The sequence below is a fragment of the Hylobates moloch genome, unplaced genomic scaffold, assembly GCF_009828535.3.
Source record: "Hylobates moloch isolate HMO894 unplaced genomic scaffold, HMol_V3 SCAFFOLD_144, whole genome shotgun sequence".
NCBI lineage: Eukaryota > Metazoa > Chordata > Mammalia > Primates > Hylobatidae > Hylobates > Hylobates moloch.
In genome coordinates, this window is record NW_026652419.1 from 1 (window position 1) to 18,327 (window position 18,327).

Genomic DNA, 18,327 nt, shown 5'->3' on the forward strand with positions numbered 1-18,327 from the left:
CTCTTATAACGGTCCTAAGGGGTAGACATTTATTAGGCTCATTTCCACAGTCCAGGAAACCTTAGACACAGAGACATCAAGCGTCCTATTAAGGACACATAGGCATGAGTGGCAGAGTTGGGATTTGAACCCAGAGCCCATGCTTGTCAGAATGCATTCACTGTCTATAGGGAGAGTTGGCCCCAAGCTCAACCTTGGTCCTAGGCCCTCATTGCCAACAGTCCACAGGGCATTTCCTCATGAATTTCTGGAAGCGGCTTAGGTTCTTCATCTTCCCAAAACAACATCTGCCTTCAGATTCTCCCATGACCTTTTCTGAACCACCATTCTCTTAGTCACCTTGGCTTGAATCTTTGAGTTGACTTTGACTAAGGCTTCTTGCTCCTCAGAACTCCCAGAGTTTTCCAATTAGGTGGGTAGGGCAGTCCACGCTTCCTCAACACCAACCCTCAAACCCCACTCCCCTCCTTCCTCCTCTCATGCTCCCTCCAGTGCAGACCCTCACCGAGTGCTCTCACTTCTCCCTGACCTCCCGTCTCTCCCTGCTTCATTTCACCCTATATGGCACAGCTTAATTTGTCTTCTTAATACTGTAGCTCTAAGCATTTGTTTCCCTAGGGGGAAAAAGTCCACTGTTTCTTCTATCTGCGCCTCCTGGCCTTGCCTGCAACTGAGGTGGAACCAGTCCCCAGCCTCCTGATTTCAGCCTAGACTTTCCACTGTGGGAGGAGGGTTTTCCCAGAGGCACGCTGTACTGCAGTCTAACTCTGGGAGGGGCTGCAGGTTTCTGGCTTTAGTTTTGTGAAATGGCCCCTGGGGTGGGCTGGAGGGATAAAGGCCAGACCCTCTCCTGCCCTGTCAGGCAGAGCCCAGGGGCTGTGCTGCCTGTCTAAACCCAGAGCATTTTAGCCACAGAGAAATGCATATGCTTAGGGAATGAAAAGCCTTGGGAGAAATACAGAATTAGTTTAAGAGAGAAGATGAGGGCAGCAACAGCCAGGAAAACAAAACTTGTAAACCTGGGTCATCAGTTTAGGGATTATTAGGTAACTTCCACTGTCAGGAAAGGCTTCTGATGGTTTCAATGAATGGCCTTCTAGATTTGTAAGCCGTAAGTGAAGTGTAGTCAGCTCCCCTGGAGTATCTTTCCCCCTGGACACAGAAGCATTTATTTTTGTCTTTCCTTATAGCTCATATCCGCTTTAAGTCCCAGTGACCAAAGTTATTGTTCTTGCTAAATCCTCGGAAGTCAGCACATTTGTGCAACTCACTTGGGATTTGCCTAACAAGGGCACAGGCACACTACATGGTCGGTATTTGCTTTCTCCAGGAAATATGCGCTAATGTCTGGGCTGAACCATTCATTCCACACACATGCAGATGGACCTCTGAGAAGGGATCTGGTTTAACACTTGTCAACATAGAGAGTCAGTTTCCTGGGCTTCTTTCCACCCTTGCCATGAGATGTTTTGCTCTGGCCCTCTGCAGTGCTTAGAGCCTTTTCCTCGCCTCTGCTGTGCATTCTTTATTGGGGTTTTACCGTGTATTCCTTCTGGGTGCTCCGGATCCTCCGTTTCCTCTGTTAGGGGCTCGGTCTTTTCCAGGGCTCTTTCTTCTCTGGTTGAACACCCTGCACCAATCAGAAGCCAGTGTTACTCTACCACCGGGAGCCGAGAACCAGCAAAGGCAGGAAAGGAGGGGAGAGGTACAGGGAGCAAATGAGTTTCCTGGCCAGCCTCTGACCTGCTGTAGGGCTGTGAGGTACTCAAGCCTGATCACACAATCTTTGCCAGTCCCAGAGGAAGATTTGTAACAGGAGCTTCAGACTTGAAGAGTTTCACCTCCTCCTCTCAATGTGCCAGGAGGAGCCCACAGTTTCAGAAATTGTGATTTTAAAAAAATTAAGAAAACCAGGTTTGAATTTGAAATGAGTTAATTTTCTTTAGCCCACCACTGGCACATTTTACTCCAATCCAAAACATGTGAAAGTCATGGCAAACCTTGAGTAAAAGTCTATTCAGCGGCCGGACGTGGTGGCTCATGCCTGTAATCCCAGCACTTTGGGAGGCCAAGGCAGGCAGATCATGAGGTCAGGAGTTCGAAACCAGTCTGACCAACATGGTGAAACCCCGTATCTACTAAAAATACAAAAATTAGCCAGGTGTGGTGGTGCTCACCTGTAATCCCAGCTACTCAGGAGGCTGAGGCAGGAGAATCGCTTGAACCTGGGAGGTGGAGGTTGCAGTGAGCCGAGATAGCGCCACTGCACTCCAGCCTGGGCGACAGAGTGAGACTCTGTCTCAAAAAACAAAAACAAAAACAAAAACAAAAACAAAGTCTATTCAAAGTGCTATGAGGGGCAGCCAGCTTAAACTACAGCTTGAATAAATGGTTTACCTGAGAAATTCACCTAGATGGGCATTTAAGTATTTTGGAATTAACACCAGGGTTGAGCCTGGTGATGATATTAATACAAGCCTGGACAAATTATAAAGTGTGGTATAAACACACACATTGCACACACATACACACACTTTTTGGCAAACTTGGCATTTGGTTTAAAAAGACATCAGGACATCCTGGAAGGGGAAGAGAAGCAGAAGGGCCAGTCAGTCTGCCAGAGAGGAAGGCAGGGGCAGGAGGAAACCACTGTCACCACGCATCCAAGGGCTCTCGGCCTCAAGTGCACATACAGGAGCAGGGTGAGATTTCTCAATGCAACAGCCACCCAGGGCCCCTCTGTCCCCCGCCCTCTGAAAACGTGCAGGATGTGTGCTGGAGCAGCAGGTAGTGGGCCCGGTGGTCAGGGACCTGCTGCCTCTAGTACTGTTCTTCTATTTCTGCTTCCCGAAGGACTTTTGAATCTATGCCCCACAGTTCCTTTGATCACTTTACTAGCTATCAAACTGCACAAATAGGTAATGAAATAGCAAGAGGAAACATCCTCCTAAAGAGTGTAATCACTGGAATGAGCTTCCTGCCAGGCAATATATGTGCAAGTTCCAGATTTTGTCCCAAGTGACCAATAGGGGAAGATACTGGATGTCTCCTGGGCTCCATTTTTTATTTTTTCATCTGTGAAAGGAGGGAGGTTGGGTGGAGATACTCAGCTCTTTTCTGGTTTTAGAGAGTTTTAGAAATCCATTTCAGTCCAGCCTATGAGACAGGTGAAAAATATTTGCCTTCCGTTGGCAAACATATTTGTGATTCACTTTTGAAGGAGCATATTTTCCTTATGATTTCTTTTTTTCTTTACTTTTTCTTTTCTTTTTTTTTTTTTTTGAGGCGGAGTTTTGCTCTTGCTGCCCATACTGGAGGGCAATGGCAAGATCTTGGCTCACTGCAACCTCTGCCTCCCAGGTTCAAGTGATTCTCCTGCCTCAGCCTCCCGGGTAGCTGGGATTACAGGCATGCGCCACTGTGCCCGGCTAATTTTGTATTTTTAGTAGAGACGGGGTTTCCCCATGTCAGTCAGTCTGGTCTCGGACTGCTGATCTCAGGTGACCCACCCACTTCGGCCTCCCAAAGTGCTGGGATTACAGGCATGAGCCACCGTGCCCGGCCATGATTTCTTTTTTTCTTAAGAGACAGAGTATCTGTTGGGATTGTAGAGAAAAAAAAAAAATGCCCACAAGCCCTGATACTCATTGACATTAAAACATTCTAGGAATACAACCCTGTGTTGAAATTTTTCATTTATTATATGATAATTTTATTATAGTAAAAAATTAACAAGTTTATAGGTAGACAAGTCAACACAATGAAAAAATCCTGAGCTGTTAAAGTGTTGTTTGTTTGACCCAGTGAAAACAAAAGCAAAAAACAAAAGAAAAAAAACACCCGGCCAAGCCTTTTAAAGGCCCTAGACTAATCCCCCAGAGAAAGCAAACATCGGTCTCAGTGCTTTACAGGATAAGTCCTGGCCCAGGCCCAATAATACAAAGTAAAGAACAGGTAGGTGAGCAACAAACAGATGGGAGAGAACTTCAGCTCTAGGGGAGTCCCCCGCTTACATGCTGGAATTTCTTTGCTTTCTCAGACCTCACAAAAGAGTCTGTACTTTTCCCTGCTTCTAGAACTTTCTCTAGCTAGGCCTCCTGTTTGGTTCAGTAGTAAAGGTGCCTTTTACCTAAGATGTGTTGTGGGCAAATGCCCTTTCAACCTTCTTCCCCACCCCTAAGAAAGATCAACACCAGGAGAATCTGAGGTATTGCCTTGAAGACCAACAGCTCTGCCTCAGCCCCAGGAGGAGTCTTCATCTTGGGAGAATAAACTAATTTATATTTTGAAAAGGCAGAGAAGAATAAAAAGGCATGAGGAAGGCAATGGGAGATGAATGCAAAGGTTCCTTCATGATTCCCTGGATTTCTGCTTTATATTGAAAAGCTGCAAAAGTTCTTTGAACCCTGAAGTGGCTTGGCCTTTTTTAAATAGGGCAATTTAGTCTACTGGACAAGGTGTACAGGACACAGGGCTTCATCCATGACCAGCCATTCATGATCACACAGGGCCCAGTGACTCGTGAAAGGTGGGCTCCCAGACGCTGCAATGCCCATCAAGGGGCAGAGCCCCAGGAGGCAGCTGACTCATCAGGAGTCACACCGTTTACATAGAGGGCTGCCTCTGTGACCCATATACATCTTGCACAGAGCCCAGGGAGCTGATTTCAAACATTAAGATTTGTGTTTTAAAGGACTCACCTTCACCGCCAAGCCAATACGACTCTTGTAGAAGAAAGTACCAAGGAAGTGGGGTTCCATAGTCTCCTAAAAATAGAGACAAATAAACAGAGAAGGTCGAAGGAGTCTCCCTATCCTACCTAACCGCAGTTCTATAAGATCTAGAGTTTATCTACCTGAACCTCACATTGTAACTATAGATATTTGTAGTTATTATTACATGGCTATTCTCAGGCTCCCTTCCAACATATTTTTATCCAGACAGTCATGTTTTTAGGGTGTTATAAGCAAGAGCAAGACCAATAATCTTGGTTGACATCAGTTTTCCAAGAAAACGTTTCATGAGAGAATTAAATCAAGTCCTTTTCCAGGAGTCAGAGAGTAATAATAGTGATCATCACTAAGATGTACTGGATATTCTTTCTGTGGCAGGCATTGCTGTGAGTGCTTTCCATGTGTTAAATAATTTAAACCTCAAAACAACCCCAGGAGATAGGTAGTAATATTATTCTTCTGAGAAAGGAAACAGAGGTACACTGAACTTGAGCCATCTGCCTCCCGTCACAGATAAACGGAAACGTAGGAATTCCAACACAGGTAATCCAGTTCTAATGTCACTGTTTTTAACCCTACACCCCCACCCCTCATTCTACTGGATCCACCAGGGTTCCAAGAAAAAGACTCCCAAATTTCTAGTCCAGTTCTCTTTGAAAGTTCTGCTCCCTACAAAATGTTGATTTTGTAAAATCACGATCTCGGCTTTTTTTAAGAGTTGCCATATGTTTCATGGCCTTTGCTGCCACTGGACTGTCTACTCCTCTGGGCGGGTCTGGATCTTTATCTCCACCACTCTATTCCCGGAACCTGGCCCTGCTGAGCCTCATGCACAGGTGCTGCTCAGTAAATAGCTGTTGAATAAATGAAAGCTTTAGCTTGGCTAAAATAAAACTTTTGAATTATGCACAAATTTCAATTGTAATCAACTAATTTTCATCTATTATATCTGTTTCCAACAATCTAGTAGGATAGAAAAAACAGACTAATTCAAATGTCTTGTTCAAAGTCACCATCACGGGTTGAATTTGGTCTCTCTCCAAAAAGACATGTTGGGGTCTGTGGCATAATACAAAGTATACTTGGTCTTTGTCCCCAGCTCCTGTGCAGGGCACAGATCTCCTAAAACCTTTGGAATTTCCTGGCAGAAAGGAGTGTCTTTTTTTTATTCATAATGAGCCCCTTCCTCCACCACATCTGAGTTTATGCTAATGATGTGACTCAGGGTAGAGCCCCAAGATAGCTGCAGTTTCTGGGCACTGGTCACCAGAAAGACCACACATGAGAAGGATGGAACTTTCAGTCCCAATCCTCAACCTCCAGTGGGGGAGTATGGAGCTGAAGATAGGGTTATAAAAACTCTTGAACAACAAGATTTGGGGAGCTTCTGGGTTGCTGAACACTTTGAGGTGCTTGGAGGGTGGTGTGTCTGGAGAGAGCATAGAAGCTCTGTCCCCGACCCCATACCATGCTTCTCTTCCATGTGGTGGTTCCTGAGCTGCATCCTTCATTTTAAAGCTGTGATTGTAAGTACAGGACTTTGGCAAAAGCGTGGGTAGCCCGGGCACCACATTTCCAGCTGGCATCTGAAGAGGGGGAAGCCTTGTGGGACTGAACCCATGGAGTCTGCGTGAATTCTGGATAGTGTCAGAATTCAATTGAATTCTTGGACAACCCATTAACATAGGAGAATTGGTTGGTGCCAAAACAACAACAACAAAAAACCAAAACACATATTTGGTGTCAGAAGTGGTGTCAAGAAAAAAGATACCAGAGTGCTAACCCCAGGTACCTCATAATGTGGCCTTGTTTAGGAACAGGGTCATTGCAGACGTGATTAGTTGAGATGAGGTCACATGGGAGCAAGGTAGGCCCCTAATCCAATCCAGCTGGTGTCCTTATAAGATGGCCATGTAAGACAGGCAGAATGCCATGTGCAGACGAAGGATCAGCAGGACTCATCTACAAGTCAAGGAGTGTCCAAGCACCTACAGGTTTCAGAGGCAGCATGGCCCTGCCAACACCTTGATTTTGGACTTCCAGCCTTCAGAGCTGTGAGATATAAATGGCTGTTGTCTAAGCCGCCCAGTTAGTGGTATTTTGTTATGGCAGCCCTAGTAAACAAATGCACCTATGCCACTAGGATGCAAACCCAGGCCTCCTGACCCAGTCTAGAGGCCTTCTTCCCATTCAGGGTGGCTGCCTACCTATTTCTGTCAACAAAGGCTGCCCTGAGATGATCTGAGAGCTGTGAGTTTGTCCCTCCCCATGGACTGGACCAGCCTCAACGTCCTCTGCCTGCTCTTGGCTACAGCATCAAGAGCCAGGCATGGCTGCCACAGCACAAGGCTATCAGCTGACTTGGAGACCACTCAGATGAAGATGGGGCAGCTCTAGTTACCAGAAAATGCTAATTTGAAGGAAAATTTGATTTTCTACCAAGTAAATACACGATCGGGCAAACAGCCAATTTTCAGAAGCTGATTTTCCATACTACAGATTAATTAGATATTTATTCAGTGCCCACCAAAGGTCAGGCACTATTCTGGGCACTGGGACTGTCACAGTTAACAAAATAGACCACATGTATGCTCTCTGGGCTCATATTCTACTAAGGGCAGAGAGTCAGTAAATACCTGCATAAGATACATCATCATATCAGATGGTGAAGAATGTTCCCCAAAATAAAGGAGGGTGAGGGGACAGGAACCCTGAAGGAATGTTGTTTACAGAGCCATAGATATGTAGATCTCTTCAGTCTGGAAAGATCCCTGTGATAATGTGACATTTGAACAGAGACCTTAACAAAGTAAGGAAGCAAGCCTGCAGATATGAGGGGCGGGTTGTGGGGTGGGGGGAGAGAAACATGCTTCTGGCATGAGAACAGCAGGTGGAAAGGCCCTGAAGAGGAAATGCACTCGGTGTATTAAACAGTCAGTAAGGAGGCCGACGTGGCTGGAGCAGAGGAACACGGAGGAGAAGGGAAAATCGTAAGATGAGAAAGAGCTGGAGGCCAGATAATGAAGCATCTTGGAGGTCAGGGTTGAGACACTTGGTTTTACTCTGAATGAGAGGAAAAGCCCGTGGAGGCATTTGACAGAGAAGGCTGACACCATATGACCTTGATTCTGAAAGGATCTCCCTGAATACAGTGTGCAGAATGGACTGATGGGAGGTGGTAGTGGAAGGAAGAGACTGGGATTGGGAAGGTTGTGGTGGAGGTGGTGACAAGATATCAGATTCTGGATTTGTTTCTCAAGTAGAGCCAGTAGGATTTGCTGGTGGATTTTTGACTTCTAGATTTAAACTTCAAATGCTGGTTCTGACAAAGAGCTTAGAAGCAATGAAATTTAAACTAGATGAATGGAGAGGGCTGGGGATCTGAAGAACTCAATTACCTTTACCGTACAGAGGAGGATGCTTACCTGGAAACACCTGGTCAAGGTACCAAGCGAGTAAGCCGTAGACAGCAGCATCAAGGAGCATCATCTGCATGGACAGCAGGAAGCTGAATTCGTCCCCTTCCGTGGGACTGTTCCCGATGTTGCTCCACTGCAGCCCCAGGCCTTGCTCTTCAAAGCGAACCAGGTACTCAGTGCCAAATCCAAATGCCACTGGGGACAATAGGCTCTGCAGTGAGGCAGAGAGGGCACAGAAAATGAGCAGTGCCTTTTATGCAATGCAACAGCACCCAGATGCCCTCAAGGTAGAGGGGAGGGCCAAAAGGGGGTCCCCATTGTCTCTCAGTGTAAGGTCACCTCAGGAGGGGTGAAGGCAGTCTTTCCCTAGACGGCTAGGGGGAGTTCAGAGGGTCTCTCTGCAAACAAGAGAGTCTCTAGCTATACAGTCACAAAAAACATGAAACAATTCTCAGCCCAGCCCTAATCCACAGTTGCTAGACCTATAGCTTCCTAGTGATCTATGTACCCAACAAGATGACCTCAAAGGCCATCTGCCTACTCAAGGATTACCAAAATAGCCCAACTCTGCCCACCCATGAGTCATAAGGATTTCTTGCCACTAATCCATTGTGATCATTTTAGAAAATTGGGTGCTGTAAATGGCAGCAATTGATTTCTTACCTAACCTAAGAAATGAAAGGCAGATGCCCTGACACCTCTGGAGCCTAATAAGTGTGAGTCGTGAGAACGAGTCAGACTTTCTGTCTTTCCCCAGTGAGGGCAGGTGGTCATCGCTTCTTGACTCTACAGCACAGAGAAAGGGAGACTCCGGAGGACAAGGGGAACTGCACCCTCCAGGGCCAGAGGCTGATTAGAGGGTGGAAATGGCCCATTTGAAAACAATTAGAGAGAAGACAGTGCTCTTTGTCTGGGTCTGGGAATTGTGAACTAGGAAGTTTCTCAGGCCATCAGAAGTCAGCTTCGGGAGTCCTCTCCTGGCCAGCAAGCCTGACTCTGTGGAGAGTCTCATTTCTGCACTTCTTTCTGCAAGCACTGGTAGAACATGTTAAAGATACTTGTGGAAATACTCCAATTCAAGTTTTTTTGAAGCAAAACAAAAACTTTTAATTAATGGAAACATCTCTTTAGACAGATAGTAAAGTGGCGAGCTCCCTCTCTTCTGATTCTTCTCAAAGAGTAGGAAAGGAAAACTAGTGAAATGGGCTGCTGGCTCTCTCTTGTGAGTAAACAAAGGGACCCATGAGTTGAACTGGTTTTTTAATGACTTTCCAGGGCAGATGAATCAAGCAGGTGTGGTGAGGAGTCACTGTTGCATCGCTCAGGGTGAGGACTGCTCCCACTTTTGCCCCTGTACCTTTTAGCCTCACATGAACTTTTTAACCTTGGGTCAAAGGCAAAGTGGACCCCCTCAGAGGGCAGGCTGGGCCTCCAGGACTGTTACAGACCCTTCCGAGGAAACGTGTTATAGGACATGGGCCAGCCCAAGGGCCTCACCACAGCCTTCTTCAGCTCAGTGGTCATGCGGTCCTGCCAGGCGAAGCACAGGATATGTGGCAGGTAGAGGGTGAAATAGATGACACCACTACAGGCTGCTGCCAGGCTGGCCTTGGAGAAGAAGGTGCTGAGCAGAAAGCACAGCATGATGGTGGCAGTGGAGAAAGCCAACAAGAACAGGAAGAGGATGAATGGGTCGCTGTAATGTAGGATTCTTCCATGCTGAAACCAAGAGGCCATGCGTCAGTAACTCCCACCCTTTGCTGGATGCCTTCTCACTCTGCCCTAAAAGGCTCTCTCCCACCAGCCTGTTGTTAGTGTCTAAATTTCTACAATGCACACTCCATGTGCTGAGTTCCTTTAATCCTAGGAATGCCATTTTCCCTTGGAGGAATAACACATTAGACTCCTATCAGTCATCAGTAATGTTAAAAAAATTAATTGGGAGACCATTAGGCTGAAACGGCCCCAGCATTCTGTGTTCCTACATCAGCAAACCAAAACCCAACTCAGAGAAACTTAACTAATCACAAACTGCCCACTAACCTCTAATCAGGGACTTTCCACTTGAACCAATCAAATATTTGCTTTGTTTTTCTTTGTTTTGCTTCCCTACCCCTCAGTGGTGCCCTGAACCACTTGTGATCTGGAGCCTCCTGTGAATCACTGTTTGCTGGAATCAACTCTTTAACATTTTAATGTGCCTAAGTTTCTCTTTTAATAGTATTTATTGTGTGTTAAGTAAGCAAATCCTCAGTGAGAAGAGTGGTAATGTGGAGAAATATGGCTGGGACAAGGGAAGAAGACCTGGGTAGGGGGTCTTGGAGCATCTCCAGGGCCCTGGATAAACCAGGTATACGGAAAACAAAAGAGGGAGATGGGAGGGAACTCCAGAGGAGCTTCAACATTTTGCCTGGGGCCTGTCCTGTCCGATGCCATCATCTGTACTTGATTTTCTGAGACTTGCTACCCACACAGGTGAAAATACTAGTAATTAATCCAAATCACTTGGAAGTGGATTGATCTTCCCCATCCATGAATATCACACAAATACATTTCCTAGAACCTGCTGGCAGTACTCAGTAACTTTCACATTAACCAATGAATCAACCACTTTGGCTATGTAGAAAATAGGACCAAACTAGCAACTTTTGCTAGGGGAACTGCTATCCAATTACACTATAGGATAAACTGAGATTGTCAAATGTATTAGACCTTCTTGGTTATCCTTTGCTGGAGGCATCCTATGAGGCACTTTACTCTCTGAACACGTAAATGAGTACATAGAATTCATCCTGTGCTCTTCCCAGGAACATAAAGGAACAAATAGGTCCACGTCCTAAATGAGTTCTGATCAATTGGCAGTAGTTCCCTGGAGCCCTGGCTTCCTCTCATAGAAAAGAGAGACCAAAGAGTAGTATCTGTGATGGGCGTGCAAGAGCTGAGTGCAACGAACGTGCCATTTGTCTGCTGTGGCTGCCATTTCTCCTTTCTGCTCTCCTGCCTGTGGGTACTGACAGAACAGACTGAAAAACAGATAAAACAAATGGCAAGGGGGGGCGGGGCACAGAAGAGACCCATGCTTAACTGGAATCCAAATTTGAGGAAATCTAAATAAAAGTCTAAATTAGGACTCAGAGCTCCTGATTTTGTGTGTCACCCACACGCAGCTCCATAAAAGTAAGTCCATGGCTGAACATGTGGCTTTTGGATGGAATCACTTTAAGGTAGTTGTTGCAGTTCTCAGAAGAATGAAATCAATTTCTTTTTTATTTATTGTTTTTTTAGACAGAGTCTTGCTCTGTTGCCCAGGCTAGAGTGCAGTGATATGGTATCAGCTCACTGAGACCTCCACCTCCTGGGTTCAAGAGATTCTCCTGGCTCAGCCTCCTGAACACCCGGGACTACAGGCATGTGCCACCACACCTGGTTAATTTTTGTATTTTTAGGAGAGGCGGAGTTTTGCCATGTTGGCCAGACTGCTCTGGAACTCCTGACCTGAAGTGATCCGCCCGCCTCTGTCTCCCAAAGTGTTGGGATTACAGGCGTGAGCCACCATGCCCGGCCTGAAATCAATTTCTTATCCTTGCTCAAAACAAAGTCCCATAAACTTTTAGGACTTCTAGGACCACAAACTTCTAGGACTTTTCGCTGACTTAAGCCAGAGGTGTAATTCACTCTGTGACCCAACAGTTTCACCAGCTGTGGTTTCCTCAGATGGCCACTTTTCTTTTTGTTTCTAATAGCTCGAATAACAAAGGGACCTTCCCATTGTCCCTGCTTCCAGCTTCTTTCCTGTGTTGTTGAGGTGGGGAGGAAGAGACAAGGGAAAGGTGGGAGAGTCATTCAAAGGAAAACCCTGTTTTGGTGTGGAAAGCTCTGTTTCCGTCATCACTGGAACAGTGTTCTAGTTCCCACAAAGAGAAACCCTTTTGTGCATGAAACTCCTGGTGAACGTTCTTTACCTCACATCGTAAAAGCTTTGAAGACCTAATGGCCCATTCTTAGGAGGGCAGATCTCAATGCTGCTTATCAACAAGGCAGGCAAAATCTCATGGCTGTTGCTAGTCAGATGTTTACACATTTTTACTCCTTTAATTCTGAGGACACAAACATGTTGGTACTGGGAAAAGGAGCAGACTGAGGAATGGGAAAGAACAAGAGAAGCCTAGATGGGGACAAGGGGCTCAGCTCCTCCCCTCATCTCTTAGAACTTTGGTACCCTTCGCAAATGTAAAGCCACATCCAGGTGGGGTCAGGTTGTTTGAGCAGAATGACCTCTACCTTAGTTTGTTTTGCTAGGACTCTAGCACAGGGCATAACCAAGGCCACAGATCACTGGATCACAGAGCAACACTAAAAAGACAAAACCTTCAGATTTAGTACATTTTACTGTAAGGAGACAGGGCAAGATTTGGCTTAACTGGAGATGTGTTGTTTGAACAGGATCTGATGGAACATTTGTGGATCAGGTGGGTACCAGATATGGGCCAGCATGGGATGGGAGACACTCAGCCAGTCTGTGGTCACTACACACACTGCCTAGTGTGGTACAGCACTTCCTATCATGATGGGGAAGAAGAAGAACAAGCTCAATCAGTCCGTCTCAGGAGCCTGCAAAGCCTGAAGTCTAAAAATTATACCGAATTCCATCCAGTAAAATATAAAAAATGACCTAAATTTATATCCTTATCATTTAACAAGTACAAACAATCATCTATGGTGGAGGAGCTAAAAATGAAGGATAGCAGCGTATTGCAAAATAATGTTTCATTTCCAAGTCTAGCTCTCAGAGGAGTTGCAAGTTTGCAGAGGACAGACCAATAGATGCTGCCTGTGGCTATAAAAACTCCTTATCACTGAGGAAGGATGGACTCCAAATTCCATCCTTTAAAAGAGAGAGAGGTCTTGGAGATTTTTCAGGCAGCAGAATGTTTTTTGGTGAAGCCACGTAGGAGGTGACCATGATGGTGATAAGTAAATAATCCAGATCTCCTCCCCTACTGCTAGCCAGTAGTTAAACTGGCTGTAGCCAGTAGTTAAAATTGTAAAAATTCAACTCTAGCCAGTAGTTAAAATCGTAAGCCTAGAAAAACACTCCCTGAACTGATTTCTTCTGTGTTGGAAAGAGAAGACCACTTTAATTACACTATTACCCTGTGCAGGGCTCTGCTAATAGCAGCTTCTCCAGATGGTCACGGAATGGGACTGGAAAGTCTATGTGGACCATGGACCCCTGGGCAGGCAATGGGAGATGGGAGGATGCTGTGATGCAGTGGCTCCTTCAGGAGATTCCATCTCTCGGAGTGTCTCCCAGCTTGGCTAAAAGGAAGGGCTGGGAAGCTAGATGTCACGCTCTCCTTGGTGGCCAGATGACTAATCCAGGCACACGAACAGGAGGAAAGGGGAGAGGAACCAAAGTATTCAAGATTTTCTGGGCCTTCTCCATTTGGCTTACCATGATGAATATCGTCAGGAGGAAGATGCTCATTGACATGATGGAGAAGCTGTCCAGGAACCAGGTACACCAAATCACTGCATTGGAGACACCCTGATTTTTCAAGGTCTCCTTCAGTCTCAACTCCTTCTCCAAGACGATGCTCTTCACAGTCATGGAGACAGAGTAGATCCATGCCAGCACCATGAAGATAGGGAAACAGCGGTTCAGGATGATCATGAAACTAAAGCAAAAGGAGAGAAGCAGAATAGTAGAGTGCTCTGTACCTGGTAGAGGCAGAATAAATGTTTGTTGAATGAATGTGTTGAGAACAAAGCCCAGATGGAGGGAAAGGAAAACAGGAAAACCTCTGCTGGACATTCAATGGGCTGGAATCTTTTAATACATTCCATGTTAGCCCTGAAGCATTGTTTTTTGTTTACAGCAGAGTGCTGTCTTTCTGGTTAGCCCAGGTGAATGCTCTGCAAGTAAAATGTGTCAATAAAAGTATATCCTCTATGTCAAAGATCTTCCCTGTAAGGCCTTGCAAGGAAAAGACTGCAGACTTGATGATGTGGATGGGATCTGCATAGATAGCTACATGCTGACACTGAAACCCAAGAGGGTGGAGCACTGACAAGGGCAAGTGGTGGTGGTAAGAGCAATAACTTGGCTCCCCAAGGGGTCAGCCGCCCCAGCACAGCCTGCCCTGGAAGGTCAAACCCTAGTTACACAAAAAGACACACAAAATAACTAATCAGTTTGGCACTTTCAGAAGGCAAATGATCCATCAATAAATCAGTTATCCAACAGCCACTGGCTCCACCACCAGCCATGCACAGGTGGAGTAGACTAGACCGTGGTATATCCACCTGGCAAACAGTAGATTTGATATACTGGAATGACTTTCTTGTGAACTTTATACATGTTTTCCCTGTGTTTCCTGTGCTAGTAAAGCCCTTGGGATTATTATCTATTGAAAACTGTTGCGTGTTGTCATTGGAAGGGCCCAATTCCAGCATGGGAGAGTTTCACTCAAGGTGGCCCTAGGGAGAGAAGCATATGTTCGTAAAGCATGCACTTCTGGGACTAGCCACCAGAGGACTCTCCCACACCAAATGACCCAGCTCCCTATTGCCTCCCCACACCCACCTCACTTCCCCAACAGCCACTCCCACTCTGATCCTAAAGTGGACCTGGGCTTTTGCCCCGGCTCCATTTCCCAGCTCTGCCTATTGTCCGAACCCAAACTAACTGCAGACTGGCCACTGTTATCTCAAGTTTTCTGTAGAGCTGAGGCTGGAAAACCCATTGGACAGTTATTAAAAGAGGGTTTCCTGTGTCCACACTGAGTTTTAGGTGAACTCAATTGTAGGTCTCTGCTGCTGTTTTGGTAGTGTGTCTGACCCCACCTGTAATGACAAATGAGCCCTCCCAACCCTCCACCCCGGCCCTTTCTCTACCACCCCCCAAATCCATGTTCAGTCAAACAGTAGGCTGCTTGCTTTGCTTGTTCCTGGTCAACAGATATACAGGCCTGGGATGGGGGTGTCCAGGGAGGCGGGGCCTGAGCTCATCCAACACATTCCTCTGCCTTGTCACTGAGCATACATCATGGAAATGTTAGTTAGGGAAGGGGCTGCATTATTCCAGGGCTCCCAGGAACCAGACCTACTGGCCATACAGAGTCCAAAATGAATGCTGATGTGGCAATCACTGGGCAAACATTCTGACCAGAACCCTTCCACGTACCAAACATACTACATAGTGGGGAATTTATCCCCTCCCCCAGCCTCGCTTTCCTTGCTTTAATTTTCCCCTTCCCTTTTCCAGCTACAACACCAACTCTCTTCCCTTTCCCACCACTGTACTGACTCATCTGCGCCTGCCTGGAGCTTGGGAGAAGCAGATTCATCAGTCAGAGCTCCACGATCTCCAGTTTGGCTCTGGTCCCTGGGGCTCTCTCCAAAGACATGGAAGCCTTGAGAGCACCCCCAGCCCGCCCCAGCCCACTCCAGCACCCCCATTAGCGTGTCATGGAGGAGGGTCGCGAACTTCAGACTCACGAATCGTCCACGAAGCAGGGGTAGGGCATCTGCTGGAGGTAGATTCCAACTGGAGCCTCCACCTGCACCTGGCTCCTTGTGATCCCCTGTTCAACCATGTCCTGCAGATAGGCAAACCCGCCCCAGATGTACCGGAAATCTTCCACGGGATCAGCTCTGGGACCAGAATCCCAATACCTGAGAAGACACAGAGGGACAAAGGATGGGAACGGGCTTGGACAGCTTACTCACACCTCCCGACCACAGGGTGACTCAGAACTCATTCTCTTAAAATCTTTCTCCTGAACGCTTCAAAAGGATCCAGTTCTATTTCCTAGTCCTCAGTTTAAATCTCAGTTTTGAATATTAGCCACCATGTGACTCTGTAATTGCTTTTATTCAAGGACTCTTTGTTGAGCTTTATAAAATATCTTATATTTTCTTATTTAACTTAATTTTATTGATTTATAGGCTGAGTCCAGTCTCAATCCCTTTCTCTCTACCAAATGTAATTTCCCACTGACTTTGGAGAAACGCAGCAAGCCCTTCCTGAAACATCACCTGTCTTTAATCTTATTGGTTTTCTCCACCACGTCTATGTCCATTCGGATCTTATACTTCACGTGGGGTGGTAGAGAGCTGCTCCAGGGATACATGTCAGGGAACACCACTCCGGCCCAGAACCTGTTTTCCTCCAGTAGAGACAGGGCACGTTGGGTGAGCTGAGTTTCATCATTGTAGCTTTCAAACTTATCCAGGACCAAGCACTGCAGAGAGTCACAAAGTTGAGAGAGTTTGAGGAGGATCAACTGCAAAGACTCAACTCTACACACAGAAAGGCATAGGATAAGGGCTGCTGCCCCAGGAAATGGTCAAATGCAAGGAGGCCTATAAACTTAATGTTTGCTTAACTCCAGAGTCTGGTGTTAATTTTTCAACGTGTCCAGATGTAGGGGCGCCAGAGAGCTTGGATATGCTGACGTGCTCTTATCCCTGCAGAGCTAGTGAGGACCACACTTTCCAGATGTCCAAGGCTGTCCAAATATGCAAGTCTTCAAAATGACAAAAATACTCCAGGCTTTTACTCCCCAGCATGGGGAGGTGAGGGAGTGGGGTTACACTGGCTACAGCCTGCTTTGAAGATCAGAAAGCCTGATGATTAAAGAGCTTTAAAGAGAGAGAGAAACATTCCTAGCATTGAACCTTTCTGGCTCTCTCCAAACACACAGGATGGCCAGCTGAGGGAAGAGCAAGGAGGAAGAGAGAAAATAACAGACAGCCAAAATAACTTAGGGAAATCATGTCCAATTACAATTCTGTGACAAGTAATGCTGGGGGAGGAGGAATTTCTGTAATATGCTTCTTTTCTTCCCCTGGAAGAGGAAAAAAACCCATTACCCACAAAAGAGCAGAACTAAGAATGTTTGAAAATTTGAATATGATGGCTGTCCTCTTGTATAGATTTGTTAAAGCACTTATATTATTATTTGCATCTATTTCCTTTTCTTTAACCTCTTGTTCCTATCATTGTGAGGGCTATTGGTGTCGACATTTCTTTCTTAGCATGTAACTCACAAGAGGTCAGATGGTCTTGTCTTGATTAAGTTGTTCCCTGAATGCATACTGAGAGTCTGCAATGTGCCAGAGCCTGGTCCACTCTAGGAATACAAGAAGGAAAGATAAACGTCTCTTCCTGAAAGAAAGTTGAGAGCTAATGAGGGAGAGGATTGGAGTAAACCAACAACCATAATGTGGAAGGATCAGGTTCTAATGAAAGCAAGCCCAGTGTATTGGGGAAGCCCAGCGGAGGGACGCAGCTAAGTCTTCCTGGAGGAATCAGGGAAGGCTGCCTGGAGGAAGAGCCTCCTGAGTAGGAGGATAAGCAGGAATTAGCTGAAGAGAGGAAAGTAGGGGAAAGGTCAGCTCAGGCACAGGGAACAGCACATGAGGTATCTGGGGACCTATAAGAATAGATCAGTCGTTCCCATCTGTGGCTGTGCTTTAGAACCACTGGGGAGCTTTAAAAGATACCTATGCCAGGCCCCACCCCAAGCAATTAAATCAGAATCTCTAGTGGCAGGGCCAGGGCATCCATATCTTGTAAAAAGCTCCCTAGGTAATTGCAAGGCACAGAAGGGAGTGTAGTGAAGGGAGGTGAGTGTGACAGCAGCACTAGAAAGCAAGATGGGACCAGACCGTTTGCCCTGCGGGACTCAGTAGCGTGAACGACCAATGCAGGGCTTCCCCGGGCACGTGCTTTCAGTGCTAAGACCAGGGGAGTTCTGGGCAGGCCTTAAACAGCCATAGGAGCTAATGTAGGGTTTTGAGCAGGGATATCACCCATGGGAGCAGGCTGTGATCACTGGTAGTGGAGAAGGGGGAAAGCAAGCAGGAAGATTGGGCTATTGATGTAATGCAGGCTTTAAGGAACAGACTCATTCCCATAAACTATCTGTGAGTTACCTGGAATCCTCATTTTACTGAAGAGGAAACTGAGTTTTAGAAAGTATCTTATTTTTTTGAGACCTGCCTGAGGTCACACAGAGAGACAGTGGCAGAGCTGGGACTCCCTCCCCAATTTCACCTGCAGGCCCAGAGTTCTTCCTGCCACACCAGGAACCGTGGGAAAGGCTGGATCCATAGCCTGGCACTCAGCACCCTCACTACTGTCTTGTCAAGTAGGCGGATCAGCAATT

At 46.3% G+C, this 18,327-nt stretch overlaps 1 protein-coding gene across 1 annotated transcript in view; it reads right to left on the reverse strand.

The window, feature by feature from the left end:
* Window positions 1–1,540: 1,540 nt before the first annotated feature.
* The window catches only part of LOC116464043 (retinal-specific phospholipid-transporting ATPase ABCA4), a gene marked incomplete at both ends in the record, with an annotated part of 63,133 nt that continues 46,346 nt past the window's right edge, over window positions 1,541–18,327 (reverse strand). The window contains 7 exons of the mRNA XM_058434956.1: window positions 1,541–1,630; window positions 4,701–4,766; window positions 8,159–8,363; window positions 9,650–9,871; window positions 13,608–13,830; window positions 15,653–15,829; window positions 16,193–16,398. Of these exons, the coding sequence (XP_058290939.1) occupies window positions 1,541–1,630; window positions 4,701–4,766; window positions 8,159–8,363; window positions 9,650–9,871; window positions 13,608–13,830; window positions 15,653–15,829; window positions 16,193–16,398 (1,189 nt within the window). The remainder of the gene's footprint in view (window positions 1,631–4,700; window positions 4,767–8,158; window positions 8,364–9,649; window positions 9,872–13,607; window positions 13,831–15,652; window positions 15,830–16,192; window positions 16,399–18,327) is intronic.